Source organism: Heterocephalus glaber, unplaced genomic scaffold, assembly GCF_053883595.1.
Source record: "Heterocephalus glaber isolate CG9 unplaced genomic scaffold, H.glaber_assembly_v1.0 deba00001497, whole genome shotgun sequence".
Taxonomy (NCBI): Eukaryota; Metazoa; Chordata; class Mammalia; order Rodentia; family Bathyergidae; genus Heterocephalus; species Heterocephalus glaber.
The window spans coordinates 71,062,131-71,084,960 of NW_028258320.1; the positions used below are offsets into that span (position 1 = coordinate 71,062,131).

Here is a 22,830-nt window from a genome sequence, read left to right on the forward strand (position 1 = left end):
TGGTTCACACCCACATTCCCACACCCACATTCACCTAGCACTCTCGCAGGGAAGGGGACTCCTGAGAACTGGAAAGCCACGCGGATCCAACCGCTGAGTCCCCCCTACTGCCCCAACTGGAGACTGAGCCCTTTTCCACGGACTGCCTACCAAGAAAGCCAAAGTAAGGCCGGGGCCCACACCGTGGAGAACTCCACACTGCCTCGGGCCACCGAAACTGCGCAGAGCCACATTTTCCAGTAAACCATCTACACCTTTCTTCTCCCTCTCACCACTCCAAAAACAGCGTTTGGCTACCTTCCCAATGCTGTCTCTTTGTACAGCGCTGAGGCTTCCCCGCCCCCTTTCATCTCAGCTGTAAGGGCCTCTTCAGGCCGGTTCAGAGCCTCCTCCAGCTCCCCCAGTTGGGCTCATCAGCCTGTGAAATAAATGGCGATACTTTTATGGCATATTTGAATATAACAAGCCTTTCTCTGCCCTTTCCTAAAAGAGAGCCCTGTTGGGCAGTGACAAGTTATTACTGAACCAGGGTTGAAAGACAGAATTCCCAAGAGCCAAAGTTAAGACTGCAGCATTTACAGCCCCCAGCTCCTTCCCCCTAGTAAGGCCCTAGGGTACGCGCAGGCATTAACCCCTTCCTGCCAGGAGCATGGGCATGCTCGGCAAGGGCCCTTGTAGGTGAGCGTCACTGCTTCAGTGCCTCCCTACTTCAGGTCTCAGGCCAGCTGCTGGCTTCTCCGGGGGCCTCCTGGACACCCACCTAAAACAGCCCCACGCCAGGGTCCCGCTGTCACTGTCCTTCAGCCTCACTTGGGGGCCCCCATCAGGATCTGAAGTCACTGCACCCTTTTTCAGCTGACAGTGAGCACAAGAAGAGAGACCTTAGCTACCAAAGAGAACTATCACTGCCAAGGTCTGACTCTGCACCTTATAAAGAAGCCACCGGCCCTCTCTTCGGGCCTCTGCTTCTAATCTGTAAAAGGGGAAATAGTATACTCCAAAGATCTACTGGAGATAGAACTTGGCACGATGCGAATGGCCAAAATAGTGCTCACTTTTATTTCAGCACTCATTCATCTATCAGTTGTTTCATATCATTTACTTTTCGTATTATCTGTTTACTGGTTTAGGTCTCTGCACCCTCCCTTTCCCTTCCCACCTCTGACAGGACAGATCCATGAGAACAAGAATATTTTCTTGTCCACTGATACACTCTCAGGCTGGCTCCTCGGGGACAATCACTGAATACCGTGGAAAAAGGATGGAAAAAGAAAGAAGGGAGGGAAGGAGGGAGAGAAGGAAGAGCAGGGAGGAGACGGTAAACGCCTGGCTTTTCATTCTGGGCAACTGGAAATCACTCCGATCATCAGCTACTCCCAGCAGTCCTCTCCCCCAACAGAAGGGGGCAAAGACATGAAAAGACCCAGGCTGGCTGCGAGCGGTGAAGGGCCCTGGGACACACTTACCTCGGACACCATTCCAGCCCTGGCCTCCCACTGCTGCTCACTTCCTGGAAGATGCAGACTCCGGGAAATGCCGGGGACCCGGCCCCAGGAAGCAGCCCCAGCCTGCCCACCCAGCCACCTTGCCCAGCCTGCCCCTCCAAAGCGATGATGCTTTTCCAAGTGGCAAACGAATCGTGTCAGAGCAAAAGCCATTTTAAAAGTACACTTTGCAAAGAAAGGAAGGAAAAAAAGAGCTACAGCACATTTCATTTATTAATTATGCTATGGATTAGGGATCAAAGTGGTAGAAATCTTACGTGTACTCAAAATAAATGGCTTTTGTGGTTACCTAAATCCTTGGAGTCTCTCGGAATGTAATTCCTTAGGGAAAAGCAGCTCCCCAGACTTCCCCCCACCCGGCCCCACCCCATACTACAGAGGGGGTTTATTACTCAGCATCAGACCTGCATGATGCAATTATTTGGGCTTTTAACATCTCAGCTACATGAAATACGGAACCATTCCTTTTGAACTACCCTCCTGGGGAAGGGCTTTTAGTTTCTGTTACTGAATCTCAAACTCAAGCCACTCCCCTTCTCCTCCACCCTCAACCCCTTTTCCTTTCAACTAGATTCTAATTAAAAGCAACGCATAGGGCAAGACTCAAATTCCAAGGAACTTTTAGGAAGGCGGTCAGGTATGGAATTAAGTGCACAAGCTTTGTAGTCAAAAGATCTGGATTTGAATGTTGGCTCAGCCACTTGCCTCATAAATTATCTAACTTCTTTAAACATTGGTTTTCTTATCTCTAAAATGGGGATAAAACCAGCTACTTCAAGAGGGACTGCTGGGAAGACTGATGAGATCAAACAGCAAGCTGGGGGTGGGGGAGTACTTCCTCGGTATGTGGCAGAGGGTCATTTGCTGTCCCTGAATTCCCTAATTTTCCACAGAACTGTATTTCTGAACCCAGGAATTCTGGATCTTACTCTAAGTGGGTTGATTTAAAACATTTAAATTCTAGTTTAAAAAAGCAAACCCCTGGCTTAGATTCCTACACAGAATATTAATTTCTACAGACACGGCCATCAGATATCAGATGCACATCAAAATCTGAGCTCCTGCACCAAGTGTTTGCAGAATCTAGAGCTCCTTGGAGTAGACACAAAATGAAAAAAGGAAAATACTGAGGAATTTGAGTGCATCAAGTTTTAAAACTTCTTTATTTAAAAACTCATCTAAGCAAAAGTTTAAAACTTATAAATTAAAGTATCCCGACATATATAACCAAGTCTCCAACTTAAAGAGTTCCTATAAATCAATAAAAGAAACTGATTATTTAAAATCAACGAAAGATTGAATCATGCAAGCAATAGAGGAGACAATAAACACACAAGATGTTCAACCTCAGAAGTCATAAAAGGAATACAAACTAGGTAAAATGCCACTGCACACCCAACAGATTGGCAAAACTCGTAATTCTGGCAAGAGCAAGTGTTGGTGAGATTGTCTAGTATTTCTACAATGGGAGAGGAGGTACTAATTGATCCAATCATCCTGGAAAACTTGACAGTGTCGATTAAAACCGAAACCAGCAAACTTAGCCCTACCAATTCCTCTACTCTGGTACAAACCCAAGAGAAATTCTTAACACACAGTCTACATAATAACCTACCCAAGGATGGTTACTGCAGCAGAGTTTATAATCTTAAAATTGTAAGCAAGCTAAATAGCCATCAATGCAGAACTGGAAAAGTGTTATATTTCCATGTAATAGAACACTTAAGGAGCAGTTAAATAGGTGAACTAAATTTAAATGTACAACCTGAATAAAACACAAATACAGTGTTGAAGAAGAAAAACAGAATATTATATGAAACCATTTACATAAAATTTTAAAACCACTACCAGGGGCTAGGAACGTAGGTTAGTGGTAGAGCACTTGTCTAGCAAGCACAAGGCCCAAGGTTCATCCCCAGCACCAACAAACAAATAAATCCATTAATATTAACTATAATACATCATAGATTCATGCACGCACGCGCACACACATATATGTGCACACACACATGTATGTCTGAAAACCTGAACTGGGAAGACAGACACCAAATTTTGACATAGTAATTTCTTAGACGGAAGATCACAGACTAAAGAGAAGAACAGAGAGTTGACTTTGCTTTACAGAAACAAGGGAGGACATACAGTAATTGTTATTTTAGATGGCAAGTACACGAGTGCATTTGTTATGCTATCCTTGGCATCTTTCTATATTTCCTGTCTGATTTTTTAAAAAGACCTAAGGAGCCACCAGTCTCACCACACCCACCTACACAGTACCCACTAAAAACCAGGAATCCCACCTCAAACGTCCCTCATCAAATTTGCAATGGGGACCAGGAGGGGACAGGCACTGTTAAGGAGAACTGAGGAACATCTTGGAAAACCTCAGTCCAAATCTAAACAAAAGACAGATCAGGAAGTGAACTACATACCATTAAATGCTCCGAGATCTGAAAATAATACAAAAATTGCTGTCCATTGTGATTTACCAAAAACATTTGTCCTTTACCCACAAGCCTGCAGGCACAAGCCAACATGGTGAACAGGGAGGTATAGGGAGGTATGATCTGGGATGAAGGGAAGGCCGCTAGTGATCCAAATCTCTCTCTGTTGGTTGCGGTCTGTTGCCTGAGTTTATACCTTTTCGTCCTACAAATCCACAGACCTCATTTCCTCAACAGGAACTAACAGTATCCCAAAGAAAGGACGGGCCTCCAACCGATCTCCAGGTTCCTGGGCTAGCCTGCCAGGCAACAGCCAGGAAGGGTCTTGAGAAACCTGTCCCTGCCTGTGCATGCGTCGTGCGCTGTGTGTGCGTCTGTGCGCGTTCCCACTAAGGAAGCCATCCTCTCGAGCAAGAGTCCTGGCTCTGGCTTCTGGCTCCCTGGGTTCCAATTCTAGCTGTGTGATTTTAGGTACACCACCCTCCCCCAACTAAACCTTGATTTCCTCACCTGCAGAATGGGAGTAAAAACGACTCACTCTTAAGAGTGTTGTGAGGATTAAACCTGACAATCACATAAACTATTTCTACAAGTGTCTGGATCTGGTGATGCTCTGAACAGCCAGTGTTATCACCCGTCTTGTACATCTATCTCTCCACTTGTCACCGCATTAGTTCACCTACGAAAATGAGGCCTACAATTGTACCAAGAGACTTTTCAACAAGTCAATTCTAGGATGAAGTTTAATACTGAAAAGAAAACTCAGAAACAGGACAGCAAAGAGAGAAGAGGGAGAACAAAGCTCTGGCCTATAATGTGCAGTGTTATAGGAACTGAGGCCCCAGGGCACGGCACGGCAGAAAGCTCTCTAAGCCCTTAATTTGGCTTCTGTTCTGACCTCTGGTACCACAGGCCTGGGCCCGGCAGGATCCCGACAGCCCACACCCTTGCTCCATATCCAGCAGTTGTACTCTGGCAACTGAAACCTGTGGAGGAAATTCATATGGGCATCCAGACACTGGTGCACTTGGCCAAGTCCAACCCTGCTGGCCTCTGGATGTGGTGCTGGCCACCCCTGGAGCCCAGTTCCCCAGGGCCCATGGCCAGCCCTCCCTCTTCTTGACATTGGTCCTTTCTGCCCACTCACTCACCACACAGACATCCAGACACTCACTAGCTCACCCTACGTCCCTACTGCGTCTCCATGAGCCAGGTTTTTAAATTATGTTCTGAAATACAGCCCTGGGATGGCTGGCACAGACCTGTGCTTGGCCTCACACCAGACTTGAATTCAGTCGGTGCGATAAAGAGATCAGGCTGAGCGACGCTACCCGTATGCACCAGAAGCCCAAACAAACAAATAAATAAAATGTTGGTTTGTATTACAGGAGGAAAAAATCTAGCCCCTTCCTTCCAAATTAAATGTTCAGATAAAGTTTTCATCCCCTAAAAACATTGTGATTTTCTACCACACAACTTTTAAGTGAAAGATGGAAGGCAAGGCGCGATGTGGACATCACTTTTGAGATCTGTGACTGTCGGAATGTGTGACAGCGCCCACAGCAAGCACTCATGGGCACAACACACAGAAGGTGGGCTACAAGAGCACAGCACATGTGGCTCGCAGGTCTTGTCCCCACAGTATGCATGTCACAGCGGGAGAGAGACACCTCTGTTTGGAGGGCCAAAGTGGGATGAACCAAGACCCCTCAGTCACAGCCCAGCTCCTGAGACACTGATGGCGAACCCTTCAGAGCTTTCGATGATACAAACAGCCCACTGCCGCACTGGTGCTGTAGGTTTGCCATCACTGTCTAAGACAAGGTGCATTTCCTTAGGCACATCCTCATTCTTGGTTCTGATAAACGATGTTCCTCTTTCCCATCATTTCATCCCGAGTAAGTTTTTAAACAGTGAGTAATTAAGACTTTTTTCCTCCCAGTACTGGTGACTAAACCCAGGGCCCTTTTTTATTTTTGACACAGGGTCTCGCTAAACTGCCCAGGCTGGGCTCAAACTCACGATGCTCCTGCTTCAGCCTCCCAAGAAGCTTGCAATACAGGCATGAAATCCAACACCTGGCGGTTCAAACTTGTTCAACAAGACTTCTTCATGGGGATCTGACAGGGCTCTGATAGATCCAGTAGGGGGCTCAATTTCTGACATTTTGCCTTAAAAGGTTGACCGCCTAGAGCAGAAATGGTAGTTGTTTGATACCTCTATTGTCACTTTCTCTCCTCCTTCACCCACCAATGCCTCCTTTTCCTTGGATCCCTGACCTACGCAACCTCAGAACCTCCCTCAGCGTGGCTCAGCATACAGACAAGGCACAAACACTTCTCTGGGGCCTGAGAACAACAATTTTTGCCTTTTGTAGTTGCAATTTTAGCCTTTTCACAGTTTATGTGCACTTTCATAAAAAATAGATGGAACCTTCACTGAACAGTAAAGAGGTAATAATAAGTCAAACAGAAGTTACTATATACTCAGTTTGTACCAATTTTCCATGATAAGAAAACAATGCCTCTAAAAGAATTCAAGTAAGAGTTCCCAAGGAACAAATTTAAGAGATCTTTAGGGCAAAGATAAGTGTGTTAAGTTGGAATCAGAAAAGAAAACTCTGAGAAACTAAAAATATGCAAACAGAAATTTCATGAAAATACCTAAAGTTCGCTTCCAAAATTCCCCATGACCGCAGAGGCAAATCATAGAAACTCCTTTTTGTTCACACAAACCTCCCTTTTACAGATCGCTTGTGGGAGAAGATTGTGTGTTCGTACACACAGGAATGGGATGGGACGGGACGGGGTGGCTTTGAGAAAGAAGGAAAGGGGCTCCGTTAAGTTCTGAAGGTGACTAGCCTTCGTCAATGCAATTCCAGGTTTCAGACATTCTTTCATTTATGGGCTTTGGCTGAAGGGGGCAGCTACATCTTTCCAAAATACTATTTTTTTCCTGCATTTCAAGTGAATCATCCCAAAGGTTTGCTTCCCCAGAAGCTCTTCTGTCCAACCATGCTCCCTTCTGTTAGGAGACTTTTCTTTTTATTTTATTTTCTGCCTCCACCTGTCAAGGTCAGCTTCCCCTTTGAGTCTGAAAGAGATGGGGAAAAACACCTCTTAGAATTTCACATCCACCCTTGAGTCAGGCCTGACTTAGTCAGCAGGGGGCCTAAAGGCAGGTCCAGATAGGGGGCCCACAGGTTCCACCTTGACTCTGGGGGTCATGGGACAGGCCAACCTGAGGCTGTACTGTAGGCTTTCCTTCCCTCCTTCCTTCTGGCTATTTGCTTCATCCAACACCTGGGCAATAGAGACTGATCCTGTGGGAAGAACAGGGGATGAAAGGCTCTACACCACAGCACTTGGACACATGGTGACCCTACCTCATTCATGCCTAGTCCACAGCCTCCGCGATGCACTTAATCACCACCCAGATCCACCAGCCTTGTGGGCTCAGGCTGGAGAACAGACTGCATCATGCCATCCAGAGCTTTCAGTAAGCTGACAGTGCAGGAGTCTGCAGCTGGATAGACAGCAGGCCTTAGGGAAGGGCAGGGCTCAGAGACAGATGGTCGGGGGGCATCTGGGTCCTGCTCAGGGCACCAAGCCAAGACACTGGCACATCTGCATGCAGCTAACACAAAGTTCTAAGGATGGCAATGCCTGGACTCCGTGGAGGTATGTGCTCCCATCCTGAGCCCTTAACACACAGATTCCCATCTAGGGTGATCGGGCAGTGTCTGTTCATAGCTACTCTGACCCTCTTTCAAAGACAAAATTTATCCTCAGATTTTCAGTAGAAGGATGTGATAGGATCTGTCTGAGCCTTTCAAAGGCCATCTTGAGTGTGGGAACCAATAGTAGGGACCAAACATGGGTGAAAGGAAGTTACAAGAAGCAAGAAGACTAGCAAAGGTGTCCTGACCACACCTAAGTGATAGACAAAGGCAGATTGGACTCCAGCAGTAATGGCAGAAGGGGTGAAAAGAAATAAGATTCCACATACACGGCTGGGGGGACAGAAGACGATATGCCAATGGATTAGGAGCTCACAGAACAAATTCCATGGTTTGAGGCCTAAGTAAATGCTATTGATCTTTACTGAGAGGTTGAACATTGAGAGTAACAGGTTTGGAAACGAAGAAGGGGTAGAAATAGTTTAGTTTTGGACACACTAATTTTCCCATCTATTTGGCATCCAAGTGGAGACTGGACCTAACATTCAGGGGAGTCTGGGGTTACAGCAAAAATCTAGATAATTGTCCAAAAATGGTTGTTCATCCCTGGGGATTCCTAGGAAACTCAGCCAATTTGATGAATTTTACACTTCTGCAAAATGGGCACAACAATATACTTCTCCAGGGAGGACCCTACAGGTCCCTCTCTCCTAAGTTCCAAGTCTACTCCAAGAGACAGTTCTAAAATCCAGTTGTTTCCTCCTTCTGTATTAATTTATTATAAGAGATGACCTGCAAGTCGTTAATAAGTCAATCACAAAATAACTCCATAAACCCTACAACACTAGTGAACAATAACCATCTCGTAATCAATAATCAAATGCTAGATTTCCCCATTGGGTACCCTCTTACAGAGTTTAGGGATGTCTCACAATAGTCCCACAGAACAGTCAGTTTAAACCAAGACTGGAAAGAGACAGAAGTCTCACAGCCTGACTTTCTGGGGCTTTGGTGTAACCATGTTCCATATAAATGCTGCTGTGGCGATTAGACACGCTTGACTGTGAGCTGGAATGTATAAGGGTGGATTATCAAGTTACTGGCAAGCCATACACAAAGTCCAAACCCAAAATTATGTTTCACCAAAACATGCTACCACATCAGGTAGAGAAGTAGACACGTGTACAAGCTCTCGTGTTAACCAAGATGATTGTGAACACTCTATGGTCATGATGAAGTCATACTCATTCCAAACTAAATTAGCTCCATTCCTTCAACAGAAATTGGTTTTCTGCTTAATTAACAGAACACCCCAATGGGAGGGGAGAAAGCCACATGCAGAGAAATAAACCATGGGGCTCCTTGGCTTCAAGAAACTTACAGTCTGGTTGGGGAAAGAAGCAAGCCCTAAACATAGCGTTAATCAGAAAAACAAGAAATGACAAGCAGGACAGAATGGGTGCCAAAGGAGCACTTTTGCTGTATTTACTGAAAAGATAAACATAGTCCAAACCACGAGTTTAGCTCTAAGTAGATTCATGATAATTTAAAACAGGCTCCCACACTTCGTAAACAGAGCAGGTGCTGAAACAAAAACAAGTTTCCTAAGTAAGCCCTAGTCTTGCCTCTTCTGTACCTAACCCTAACCCTAACCCTAGCCCCAAGGAAGGGCTCCAAGCCCCTGAAGAGCTGAGATCTAGAAACAAAGAAAGTGATTGCTTCGCATAACCCAGAGCTTCCCTAAACCTATTTTAGGAGAGAGAACCCTTTTTGCCAGTAACCTTATTAAACATTCAGTGAAACATTGTCAGGAAATGCTAGCCGGAAGCTGCCAAAGACTTTTTCCCCCCAAGCACAACAGAATCCAACACTGAGAACTGGTGGAGAGCCCTGTGAGGCTGCCCGCCCCTCCCTGGCTTTAGTGTGGGCATATGCATCTCAGATACAGGAGCCAACCAATGTTATCTGAGAAGTCTTCCCAGAAACCTAATCCAGAGTCATACTCCTGACCAAGCTCACACATGGCATCAAACAAATATCTCCACCCCATAAGGGGCCACTAGAACTAAATCACTATCTGCAGTTCTTAATTACGAGTGTGCTCAAGACCTCAAAACAACCCTAAAATACTGCATATATTCAAGATTCTACAGTGCACCAAAAAGCAGATGAGTTATGGTATAAATGATCTAAAATGAACACGCATAATTCCATGAGACAGTGCTACATCTTCAGACTTTAAAACTGATTAACGGTTTAGGAAACAAACATTCTGTTTACCTGCCTTTATGGGTGAAAGGCCTTGGGGAGAATGCCCTGGTCAGCCGGGTGGCAATGGGCACAATTACAGCTGTGTCTAGATGCCCCCTAAGCCTCATGTGGTTATAGGTGAGGCATTTTCAGAGGTGGCTGGATCTAGAGTGTGTGATTGATCTGTGATGCAATGCTAGGATTAAGGATGCTAGGATTAAGGGTGGGTGATTACTGAATCAGCCCACTGACTGGTTTGGTACCACCCTAATCCCAGTAGCCTGGTTACAATTTAAGGGACAGCAAGTGGCTTGTCTCGTCTTGGCTCTTGCTTGCTTTGCTACCCTCTGCCCACCATGAACTGTTTCTCCTGTGCAATGGCTGTCTGCCACACCACCCTGCCTTGGAGCCATACGATTGTGGACTGAAACCTCTACAAACTGTGAGCTAAATAGACCTTTCCCCCTTTAACTTTGGGTGTCAGGTATTTTGTCTCAGCAATGAGAAAGTAACTAAGACTGGCAAGGTCACCGTTCTAGGATGAGGTGAATGGAGTTAAGTATTCATCTCTCCAAGGAAGCCTAAACTTTTCTTTCATTAAATTCCTCAAAAAGATTAAAACTATTCTGGTCATAGTATGTCTAAATCTCACATACTGCTGATAGTTATAAAAATTCAGATCTTTCAGAGAAATAAGTTATGGCTATGTATTAAAAAATGTTTAATTTTGCTCTCCTTTACCTTTCTTCCTAGGAATCTATCCCAAAACAATAACAAAGGGGAAAGAGGAGGCAAAAGATTCATACACAAAGGATATCCAGAATAGTAGAAACAAAAGGAGATAATCTAAAGTCTAACAATACACTAAGTAAACATGGGTATGATCACATTATAGACGGTTATGGAGTTATTAAAAAGCCTTAAGAATGTTAATAACAGGGAAGTACTTACTAACTACAAGAATTTTCATTTAAAATAAATACAAGGCTGAAAAGCTGGGCACTATTATGGGCTAGGATGTCAAAAACAAACAAATACAAATATTGATACATTCAGAAGAAAAACCTAGAAGGAAATATACCAAATATTCATAATGTAGCCTTTAAATGATGTGATTATCGGCTCTTTTCCAAATGGTCTACAGTGAACTGATGTTTATGAGTAAGAACTACTACACTGACTTAGGAATTAATGGCACTTACTTTGGAGAAAGAATATCTTAAAAGATTTCAAAGATTAATCATTCTCACCCTTAAATAGTCTGTTAGTCACTAAAGACATGAATTACAACCTAGGATAATTCTGAAGAGACTTGGTGATGGGTGGGTGGATGTACACATCAGCTCACTTCAAACCGTCAAGACACATAACTTGAAGGATACTCAGAAATAAACAGCAAAGCACCCATCAGTAACAGCATTTCAAGGAGAGAGGCTTGAGCTCACTATAAGCAGAACTCAGGCCAAAAAGAAGCAATCTCCCACCTCCTGCCTTGCAAGCGCAAGGTCCCAAGTTCGATCCCCGGTACAAAACAAAACAAAACAAACAAAAAAACAAAGCAATCTCCCTCAGGAGACCGATCCTGGAAGTGAGAACAGCCAGAACAGTCAACTGCTAAAGAGCGATGAAACTACCAGAGGTCGGTGGGAGAGATGGCGTAGGATTTTAAGGCCCCAATAATGTGGCTCTCATCTGCAGGGGACACAGCCAAGGTCACAGGATCCCTCTTGATGCAGTGCTTCGCCCACCAGGGTGGTCAGCTGCCACATCAGAAATCCAAACCTCAGGAACTTCAGTTTCTGGGAGAGAGCGAGCGACACTTTGGACTTTTGATCCTGGACTCTAGGGTGGCCCAGTGTCCACTTTGTGGTTTATACCACACACTTTCTTCAAAACACCATGATCTCATCCACCACTTCTTCCCCTCCCCCCAAAAAATAACCTGGTTCACTAGTTCTTCATATTAGGTACTCCTAGCTGTCCTTATGAAAATAATAATATTTTTGCAGTACTCATAAGCTTGCTTTATATACTTAGACAAAACAGAAATCCTTACCACAGCCCCTACCACAGTCTGTAAAATGGGAAAGTTCTGACTCAGCTACCTCCAGGAAAACACACACCAAGGGTTCTAGACACACACCAAGGGTTCTAGAAAGTCTGGTGGAGTCACAGACCAATAGATTAAAAGGAAGCGTGTGTGTGTGTGTGTGTGTGTGTGTGTGTGTGTGTGTGTGTGTGTGTGTGTGTAAATCATAAGACAGAACCCGTTCCTCACCCCCTCCCTAAGAAAAACCCTTGTAGGAAATCAATATAGGTTCATTTATCACCCAAATTCCCTGCCCCTGACCCCTTTTCCCACAAGGTATCCCTGAGTCTTTTGCAGTAGCTACAATGCTTGCATCCGAAAGCAGAAGCCCCACCACCCTTACATATGTTCTTGAAGCTAGCAGATCTTGAGCCACACCCACTCACTGGGGTGGGGTGGTAGGAGCCCACTTAGCTCTTCCTCAGCCATCTCTGAGGTAGTGGTTAAGAACGGGGTGTGCTCAGGCACTCAGTGGCCTTGTTTCATGTCCTGACTCCATCTCCAGGCAAAGGTTGAGGCCCTTGTGCCCAGCCCCTCCACTCAGAATGGTGCATCTGGAACAATGCCGGCCATGGAGGAAGCCTCACAGTCTGTTTTGCTATAATTTGGATTATTGCTTATCATTAACTCTGTTTTTTCTCAATGTTTAGGAAGCTTTTTCCACACAGTAAGCAATCACTAAATATTTGTAGAATCAATGAATTTCAGGATTGGAGCAGTGCAAACAATCTCTGAAAAGACAGTTCTTATACCCCAAGCCTGTTCCTGCCTCCAATATTCCACATTCAGCAAATAGCATTCTCCGGCCACCTACTCCTTTGCTACGAAGTCAACATCTCAAAGCATCAGCAAGATCTGCTGGTGTTTCCTCCAAATCTGTCCATGGTTACCATCCCCACACAAAACAGGGGCCACCGTGACTTCCCCGTGGTTTGGATCAGGCCATCCCACCTTCTGCTTCTCTCAAAGTCTACTACCTCCTTTAGGACCTTCATATATGTCTTTTCCTCTGCCTGACTAGAATGTAGAATGGCCTCCCATTCTCATCCCTTTCCCGATAGCCTCAAATGACCAACTCCTTCAAATTCCATTTTAATATATTTGATTTTATTGACACAATAATTGTGCATATGTATGGGGCGTAGTGCGGCATTCCAATACTTGTATACAATGTGCAAGGCTCAGATCAGAATAACAGGCATATCTATCATCTCAAATGTTTATCATTTCCTTGTATTTGGAACATTCCAGGTCCCCTCTCCTTGCTATTTTGAAATATGCAATTACCTGTTGTCATCCAGTTACCCTACTATCCACACAACATTACATTATTCCTCACTTCCAAACATACCCAATAACCATTCACCACCCTCTCTTAAATACCATTTTCTCAGGGAGCCAGCCAGCCAGCCAGGTCCATAAGCTCAGACACAATCAGGTCTCTCGGGTCTCACACTCTGTATTCTTCATGGCAAGGGACACCCAGGAAAGGGCTGCCATGGTTTGCTGGCCCCAGCCTCTAGCTCAGGGCTTCCTAGTGCATGCCAGGTCCAGTAAATGTCCACCAGGGTAGGAGGAACACACAACCCAGGTCAACTAACCCATCAAAACATTGCACATATGTAACAGCAAAGAGGATGCTCTCAAGGTAGTTTCATAATTAATTATGAGCAGGCTCTCCACACTCTTTAGAAACAAAACCTAAAGGTTCTTTGTGCCCTGAGCTTATTTGAAAGTGCTCGGTGCAGACAGCAGAAGACCATGTCTGAAATCCTACTCATTGTGCTGTATTTCATAAGTTTCCTGATTCCTCTCAGCATTTAAGCAAGAACAACAAAAAAATTTACACCACCACCGTCTGCAGGGCTTTCTTCCTCGGGATTCAGTCTGCTTTCTCATCCCACACTTCGATGCTCATTACACAACAAAACACACAAGACTGAGAAACACTAGAAATCCACCCCAAGGAAAATTCCACATCGACTTCAAAAGGAAACCCCCAAGATAAAATTGTAAAAACTTTTGAAGCCTTTTGCTGGTTTGTAAGATATATACTAGACCAAAATACCACCATTTTTGGTGCAGAATCTTTTATTCCCAGGTACAAAGGAAGTTAAATGAAAGTGTTTGTATAGCAGAGACGCCAGGGGTGGCATCCAGGGAACAGCCCCTAACCTGCAGCTTACCACCCCTGGAGGCAGGTCGGCCAGGATGTGCAGGAGCACTACTGCTCAGCACAACCCGGCAGCTGGGCCCTCGCTTTACAGAGCGAGAAAAGAGCGAAGGATTAAAAATACAAGTTTCAAAATGCCACAGAGTAAGAAAAATGCGCTGACTATATGAACTAGAAAACAGGACTGAATAAAGATGGGGCTCTGGGAATGTGTGTCTAGTGTCTTTAAGAAATCAATGAATGGGGGTGGGGGTGGGGGGCCTGGTTCTTGGTGTAAATGCTCATTTTCTGGCCAAAGAAGACATCATCCCTGGGTAGGTTTCCTCTCTCCTCTGAACACAGGTTAGGAGTCACCAGAATATAACAGAATGTTGTATCAGCTACAGGAACAGAACTATATGGAATTTGTTTCTCAAGTTAAATATGACTGGACAGGACTGATCACGAAGATCAGTGGTAGAGCACTTGCTTAGCACACACAAGGCCCTGGGTCCTATCTCCACATTGCTGATACATAAATAAATAATTGAGCTCTACATCTACTGTATTATCGCGTTTTTATAATGTGGTAACCCACACACCACACAAAAAAATCCAATCAGATTAACATATCCTGACAAAATACTTTGAATTTCCATGTGAAGATTCCACCCTAAATGGGTACTGGAGAAAGTTATTTTCTTAGCAGTCCATGGTAGTTGTATCTTCAAATAATTACTAACAAATCCTGAACACTTCTCTATTTTCAAAGTGAAACATTAGAAATAATTATGAAATAGCTTGGCCCAAAAGTTACAATAAATCCAAATTTCAGAGAAATTAGGAAGCAATCTTTTGCTGATTATTTTGAAACATGTCTGGTGAGACACTATGATATGAAAATGCTTTTTTGGAACAGAATAAAAAACAAAGTGTGAGGAAGAGCCCCAAGTGTCTGGAGCAAACTGGGCCATTCATGACCAAATGTGAACATGAAGCAGACGCTTACACAATGTTAAATGGCACAAAGACCCAAGTGATGTATGAGCCATACTTCAGAAAGCTCCCTTTGTAAATACAGACACTGCGCCTGCCAAAGGATGGCTGGTTTTGGTTGTCATGCTGCCCTAGGTCCAGTGAAAAGGTAACTATAAATCTATGCTGGCCCAGTACATGAAACTTCAGTCCCCAAACTACAAGGGACCAGACGGATAAGGTCACAACCCTACCTTCCCTTCCCCTCCCCTCCCCTCCCCAGAACGCTCTCCCCCCTTCTCACCCTTGGGGTCAGGTGAGGACTGAAGAAACACGCCAGGACAGAGCTAACGGACTTCTATTACCAAAGTCACCATTCACCGACACCAGCGTTACGCATTTCCCAAATGGGGTCTTCCTTTGCCTGAACTTACGGCTTCTCTATTCTCTCAGCTCCTCCTTTCCTCCTCCACCAGCCAGATCCTATCCTCCCTTGGCCCACTCTCCTCTGCCAGCCCCTAACCTCTAGGCACTGCCTAGTTCCCTGGTCCCCAAGAGCACAGGAGGAAGCAGACAAGATCATATGACAGCTGCCGTGGCTTCTTTGGCCAAATGTCCCCATCCCAAGGGTGATGTGTGTGCTCCAAAATGGTTGCTATGGTAAATATGTCTTCTACTAAACATCAGAGGAAAAAGGAACCTAACTCCCCGCTCTGCTCCCCTCGCCCAAGTCCACACTGGCTCTGGAAAGAGCGTCTTACCATCTCCTCCGGCTCATTACTTTCCACACAAGAAAGGAAGGCTCTTAGAACTTAAACTGTGGCAACTCTTCATATGGGGTTTGGGGGGCCAGAGAGCCAATCACCCCTCTCCAGATGGACAACCCCCTGTTCCTGACCTTGGATTCTATGCTCCCACCAGGAGGGCCTCTGCCCATCTGAACCACTCCTAGAATTTTCATCTCCTCAAGGCCTCCCAGAGATTTTAAAGATAACATCCTTCTTTCTGTGGCTAAAAAATGTGGGAAAGTTCCATCAAGCATTTCCAAAAGCAGAGAAGTAAATTTCAAAGCCTGGGCCCACACTGGGAAATCCAGGGAGACAGGAAAAGTAAAACGAATAGGCTTTTTAATTTCATCCTCTCGGACTCTAAAACTGTCACAATTGTTTTTAAATACCTGCAGGTTAAGATGTTTTTAATTTGCTAGGAGAAACCGACACCAAGACCTAAGCCAGCAACATCTTCACACTTCTGTCTCTGACCCTGGTGACGATCCAACCAATTTATAGTAAGCAAAGCAGAGCTAGCCATAGAGAGGCACTTTCAAAAGCCTCTTGCAGAAGAGAGTATGTGCAAGGTCCTGGATCCAGTCACTGCTCTGGCTACCAATTTGGCGTGTGACATTGGGCAACTCACTTAAGGCATCTCTGGGCCTCAGTTTCCTTTTCTGAGATCAGGTTGGGCCTAAAATAATCCACGGTCACCTCCAGCCCTGAAATCTTGGTGTTACAAGCACACACATAATCATGAGCATCCATTTAATTGTGGAGGTGGAGCAGAAGGAAGGAGGAAGCTTCTAGCAAATGTCAACCTTCTTTCCACATGCCTTGTTTAAACCAATGAGAAGTTAAGACATTTTCGCAAATCATGACTCAAAATGTAGTTCCACAGAAATAATTATTTTGTGATATGCACATATACAACACAGGCATAATTCACTTAAATAATGTATACTCAATTACAGCAAGCTACAAATAAGGAAGCAGTGAGCCTGAAATTTGACACAATATATCTTAAGATTTTTCTGCTTAAGAAAATTATTTTGCAATTTTTAGAAATTACAAGCAATATAGAGCCAAAATATACTAATGGGTAACATTTTGTGATACTTAAATAAAAAATACATGAACTGTCTCATGCTTTGCATAATTCGACCTGTCACAGATTCATTATAAAAATATGCCTTTCATTAATTATTTCAAAAGTATGAAGTCCAGCTCAAGATGTAAATATATAGAAAGGAAGGAATATTCTAATAAGGCTGAGCTAGCTTCTCAAGAGGTTAATTTATAAACTTTCAGAGCCCACAAGACCCTAAGAAAGTGCATTAAAAATATATGCAGACACATGCTATGTTGTAGTCTTTTAGTACTAAAAACAAATGTCTTCCATGTCAAACCCACATGCAATCAAATCTATAGATATGCAGAGTAAATTTAATTTTAGCCTAAGTTCATTTCCACTCTAGGCTGACAATCAACCAGCCCAGAGGAAATTTTCTAATGCTAATATAGAATGTTACTTTCCAAAAAATATACAGATAAATGGGGATGGGAGGGTTGCGCTCCCCTAATTCGCTCCCCTAATTCCCTCTCCCCTAATTTATTTTGTTTTAAATTGCTCTGATACTAGTTTCTCCAAAACTGTAGAGATTCTGCCTTATTAACTGAAGCCCACAAGGCTAGATTCTAACCCAATACATGGAGAAAAGGGTGGAAGGAAGACTCAGAAAATTTCCAGGTAAGTTTCAATCACTAAGATCCAATCACATAAAATAAGTACCTCGGAGATACAACCATATTCAAGAATATTTTCTAAAATTAAATAAAGAAGAACTGACAAGGCCTGTCACCATCACAGAGCATTTCCTTGTCTGTGCCCAGGTAACAGGGGCAACTGGCATTGGAAGTTACTTACGACAATGTGTGCTGGGGATGGCGAGCGGGCATCCTTGAGGGCTTGTCTGCTCTGCAGGCTCCCTGCCTGGACATCAAGCAGCGGCCATTTCATCTGGAGATACTGGAAAACCGGAAACAACGAATTTAGTGAAGAATCATGAAACCGCATGCCCAGGAAATGACTCACACGAGTCAGAAACTGAAAAACTTGAAAGCATGCAAAGAACAACAAAAAGGAAATCATGCAGTATCAATAAGCTGTTCCTTAAAGCCCAAAGTTCAAGTACAGAATATTAATATTGCTAGCAACTGTAGCTTTATCTTTGCAGTCAAGCTACAGGGCTGGCTTTAGATACAAGTTTCATTAACAGGACCTTAGTCAGAAAGGAATAAGGGAGGGTGGAGGAGAGGGGAGGAAGGAGAGAACACAGAGCTGACCCCAAGGAAAAAAGCAAACACAAATCTCAAGCCAGCCATGTCCTAGATCTCGATCATCAGTTCCAAATCTGCTCTCAGTGGCCTTCATCTTTCAAATGTCATCACCCTCCACTGTAAAGGTGAAGTGCAACTGTTCTCTAGATAGAAGCTGCTCAGATAAGGCAACCAATCCAGAAGTTTGTGAGATGAAACTATCCCTTGGCAACAGATGCATACCCAGGGCATAACTCAATTTATACACTCATTTCATTTTAAAAGACCAGAGAAGCTCTTAAATATGCACAGGTTTCCCAGAGTATACATCAGTTAAATAAAAGTATACACCACTTATGCCTGTCCATGCCTGCTTCTATGATAGGATATGCATACATGGCAGCAGCAAGCTACTTCCATAGAAAGTGATTCATCAGTTGCCACCACGATCTGAACTTGTTTTGCAGACAGAGAAACCAGGTGAGGTGGCCTCAGCAATATTTAGTATAAGAAATTTCCCAGGGCTTGGCTTTTGCTGGTAACAACAGTTTCACTCAAGAAAACTCCAGACAACTGAACAAGACTTAGACACGATGCTTACAAGGATACCAACACCAGCCTTTATTCCAAAGGCCAACTGATTAGTGCACCAGTCAATGCTTAGAGGTATACAAGGGACCACCCTGATCCTTACACAGACCCAAAGCAACATAAGCAGCTAGTTTTAACATTCATGCTACAGAAACTTTAGTCAATGAGCGTCAACGAAAGCTTGTTTTGTGTCCGCCCTTCTTGCTAAGCATTATGGAGATACACAAGATCTCTGCCCATGTGTCAGGCAGCCAACACCTCATGCACAAGAGAGTCAAGAGAGAGTTCGAGAAAGCTGTGCCCACACAATGCCAAGAAAGGTGAACTGGGCCGGGGATTTAGCTCAGTGGTTTCGCCGCCTGCTGCACAAGTGCAAAGACCCGAGTTCAATCCCTAGTACCAAAAAAAAAAGAAAGAAAGGTGAAATTCCTGAGAAGAGACTGGGGAAGACTGCACAGAGTCATCTTGGTAAATCAGAAGCAAGAGTTTGCACAAATCCCGTGAGAAATAGGAGGGACAAAGCCATTCACAAACCAATTCATGTTTCCATGAAGAACAGCTGTTCAGAAAATTCAGTCAAGCCTGATTATCCCCAACACTGAAAGATGCTAGCCGAAGAGCTACTGTGCAAAGGCACAGTCAACTTTTCCAACCTGACTATACAAGGTAGGTACCTCTTCCTATGACTTCACGAGCTCTCAATGAGAAACCTCTTGTGATGGAAAGGTGTGGTTACTAGTTCTGGGTCTGTGGGTAACTCAACACAAGTCTTCACACCAAATCCCTTTCTTTCTACACATCTCTATAAACTGAAGGGACTTTCATCTATAAATTGAAGGACCCATCCTATCTGTGATGGGGCTTGAGGGGGGATCTGCCCCAAGCACTGGACTTCCAGGATTCAGGGTCTTAGGCAGCGAACTCCAGCAGGAACCTGGCTATCACCATTACAATCAAACCATTTCTAAATACCAGTTTCACCCCAAGTTGAGAACCACTAAACTAAATGTTTCCAAAGTCTCCTTCAGCCTTGTAACCAAGCCAGAGAACTCTGGGAATCTGTCCTGCCCTGTCTCACCCCAACTTCTTTCCATTCTCAACTGCCACATAAACATACAGGCTGCACTGGTCAAAACCACTCAATAGAGTCATTTCCTTGAGGCCAACCAAAATGGCCAGCCGCCAACATTCACTACCAACTCACAAAAACCTAGGAACAAAAGTGCCAAGAGGAACAGACACCCTACACCACCTCCTGCTACTCTCCACAAGGAGAGTCAGATGGGTGGACAAGTTTTCATCTTTAGCCACCTGCAAAACTGATCGGATTGGGTCTTAATACAGATACATTTAATACAGAATTAGGAAATTTAGGCTTGGTTTAAGGTGACAGACCTGCCCTGAGGACCCCACCCAAGAACAGTCATACCTGAAGCACAGTAACACAATATTAACGTGGAGACTTCTAATTCTTCCTTTACATAAAAAGCTTCATTGTATGGTACATCCAATCTCCACAGGCTACCTGCACCACATATTTTTATGGCCTCCATTTCAGTGCTTGGAGCCTACAATACACGTAATTTTCAATTATGTTAGGGCAGCCCAGGATCACTGCCTATATAACATTACTGGTTGGAGGAAATGAGACTCGGCCCTGCTGCCCAGAGAGAGCTAACCGAATCCAGATGGTGGAGGAAGACAGCCCCAGTCCTGCTGACTTATAAGGACTCCACAATGACAGACCCAAACTTTCTTTCCCAGTGCAACCTGATGCCACAGAACAGCTGGGCACCCACAAATCCATGCCCACTCCTTGAATCTTGATTGGCATTCCGACTGGCAAAGTTCCTTTTGGAGAAGTAGTATGTCAGGATTCTATAAAGGAAGTTATTGACGTCCTCCAAAAGTGATGGGTTTCCCAGGTTCCTTCACTTTCTACAGTTGGTCCTTATTAATAGGAAAATAAATAAATAAATAAGGGAAAGCAAAAGGAAATTAGGTACTATTACAGCCTAGAGGAAAATCTTTTCCTTCCTGGAGACATTAAGCAGCAGGAAATTTTATTCTGTAGGGTCCTAAAGGAAGACCTGACGAAGGAGGCATCTCAGATTTACAAAAGTGCTGAACACTGTGCCACATTTTCCTAACAGTTCCACTCCAGTTTTATACGCTTTGGGGAAGGGGGGAGGTTCCCACGATCTCGTTATAAAAACGCTGAGCTGCAGCTCTCTTCCTCTTAGGCTGCTCAACGTGGAAATTATGAATAGCCTACAAAAACATTAAGCTTTTCAACCAACGGCACTCAAATGGGGCTGTGGGAATTCCTACACCGAAAACTGTCAAAATGGAGTCTGCTCGGCTTTCATTTAGTAGAAAATAATAATAACAAGGCCATCTTGGCTTAAGCATTTCACCCTTTGTTTAATAGCACTGTTCTGATCATGGCCCATTAGGGTTTCCTCCAAATCATATTTTATGATACGTCTTGGAGTTTAAGTTAAGCTGTGGACCTGTGGGCAAAATCCTGAAACATATACAACACCAAGGGGCTGAAAGGAAGCAAAGCAGCTGAGAAAATCCTGTCACATTGTCAATAACAAGGAGAAAGCGAGCATCGAGCATCGCTAATTTCTCCTCCTCTTCCACCTGCAGCCAATAAAAGGGGAAGGCAAAGGGAGGCAGAGGTGAGGAAGATCCTCCAAACCCAAAAGCGATCGGGAAGCAGCGTTAGCAGCACCTACTTGGGTAGGCCAGACAGAGCCTCCTCCCACCACGTCCCTGCAGCCTCTGAATGAGCCATCTGCAGAACCAGGCGCCTTATGGCCCATACTGAGGGCTCTGTGCAAACCTCTAAACAACACAGTGACAATGTGTAATGAGGTGATGATGACAAAACTGCCAGGAACCTTCACTCCCTCGCTTCAGCCCCAGTGAGGCCGCCCAGCAGTTCCCGGACAGGCAAGGGGAGATTGTCCCCCTTTATTTGTTCAGGGCAGGGCTGGCAAACTTTCTCAGATAGTAGGTGCCTTACCATCCTCTGGCCAATGTCATGAGAACTCAATGCAGCTGTTTAACCCAAAAGCAGCCCTGGGCAAGGCATGTGTGTGCTGCCTTATGGCTACATTCCAATAAAACCTTACTTAAGGACACTGAAATCTGAATTTCATATAATTTTCCTGTGTCAGGAAATATTCTTCTCTTCATTTCTTCAACCACTTAAAAGTAATGAGTCATTCTTCACTCACAGGCCATGCAAAAACAGGTGGCAAGCCAGTCAGGCCCTGTGGGCTGACACTGACCATGTCTGGCCAGGAACAAGTGCATAAAGGCCTCGAGTCAGGTCAGAGAGGATGCGTCCCTTGCTGGGCCTTCCATCCAGGGCAGCCAAACACAATTATGTAGGAAAGAGTGTTCACCAGCCTGAAAGCAACATTTTGCACTGAATCGTCACTGGCAGACTCAAATTTTGGGAAAAGAGCTTGGAAAAGAATCTGAGCCCTCTGGCGGGGGCTCTCAGTCACAAGGTCTGACCACTAGACCAAAATCTCCCTGAACCAACTACCCCTCCTTTACAAAAAATGGAAGTTTAAGAAACCTCTGAACAACTCTGACTGGAAAAGGTTCACGTGTTCAAAATCTCTCGCCCATTTCTCTGGGGGCATTGGTGACGAGTCACGTGACATCGGATCACCCCAAGAAAGCACCGAGCAAAACTTCCTCGGGTCATAGGGGATGCAACCTCAGAGCTTTGAGATCAACTAGGTTCAGAAGCTCTTTGCTCCCGAACTCGCCAAAGGGTAGCACCTTCACGTGTGACAAAGCGTGGGGTGGAAGCCCACATAGTGCCAGCTCTGCCCACCATCAGCCATGGGCTCCCTTGAGGCAGAATGCAGAGTTCAGGGAGGAAGGGGGCCTGGCTGTTCAATGGAAGTGAGACTGGGCTCTTCCAGAAAACCAGGTGGCATGCCCAGTCAATCTTACTAAAGAACAGCCTTTTCTACCCAAAGGTGCTTTATCGCAGAAAATTCACTGTAGAAGAAATCAAATTAACTG

At 44.6% G+C, this 22,830-nt stretch overlaps 1 protein-coding gene across 49 annotated transcripts in view; it reads right to left on the bottom strand.

Moving 5' to 3' along the window:
* Positions 1–22,830, bottom strand: part of Tcf7l2 (transcription factor 7 like 2) — a 185,139-nt gene that overhangs the window by 94,600 nt on the left and 67,709 nt on the right. For all 49 annotated transcript variants that reach the window (XM_013070027.3, XM_004838895.4, XM_013070026.3 and 46 more), the window contains one exon: positions 17,792–17,893. In XM_013070027.3, the coding sequence (XP_012925481.1) occupies positions 17,792–17,893 (102 nt within the window). The remainder of the gene's footprint in view (positions 1–17,791; positions 17,894–22,830) is intronic.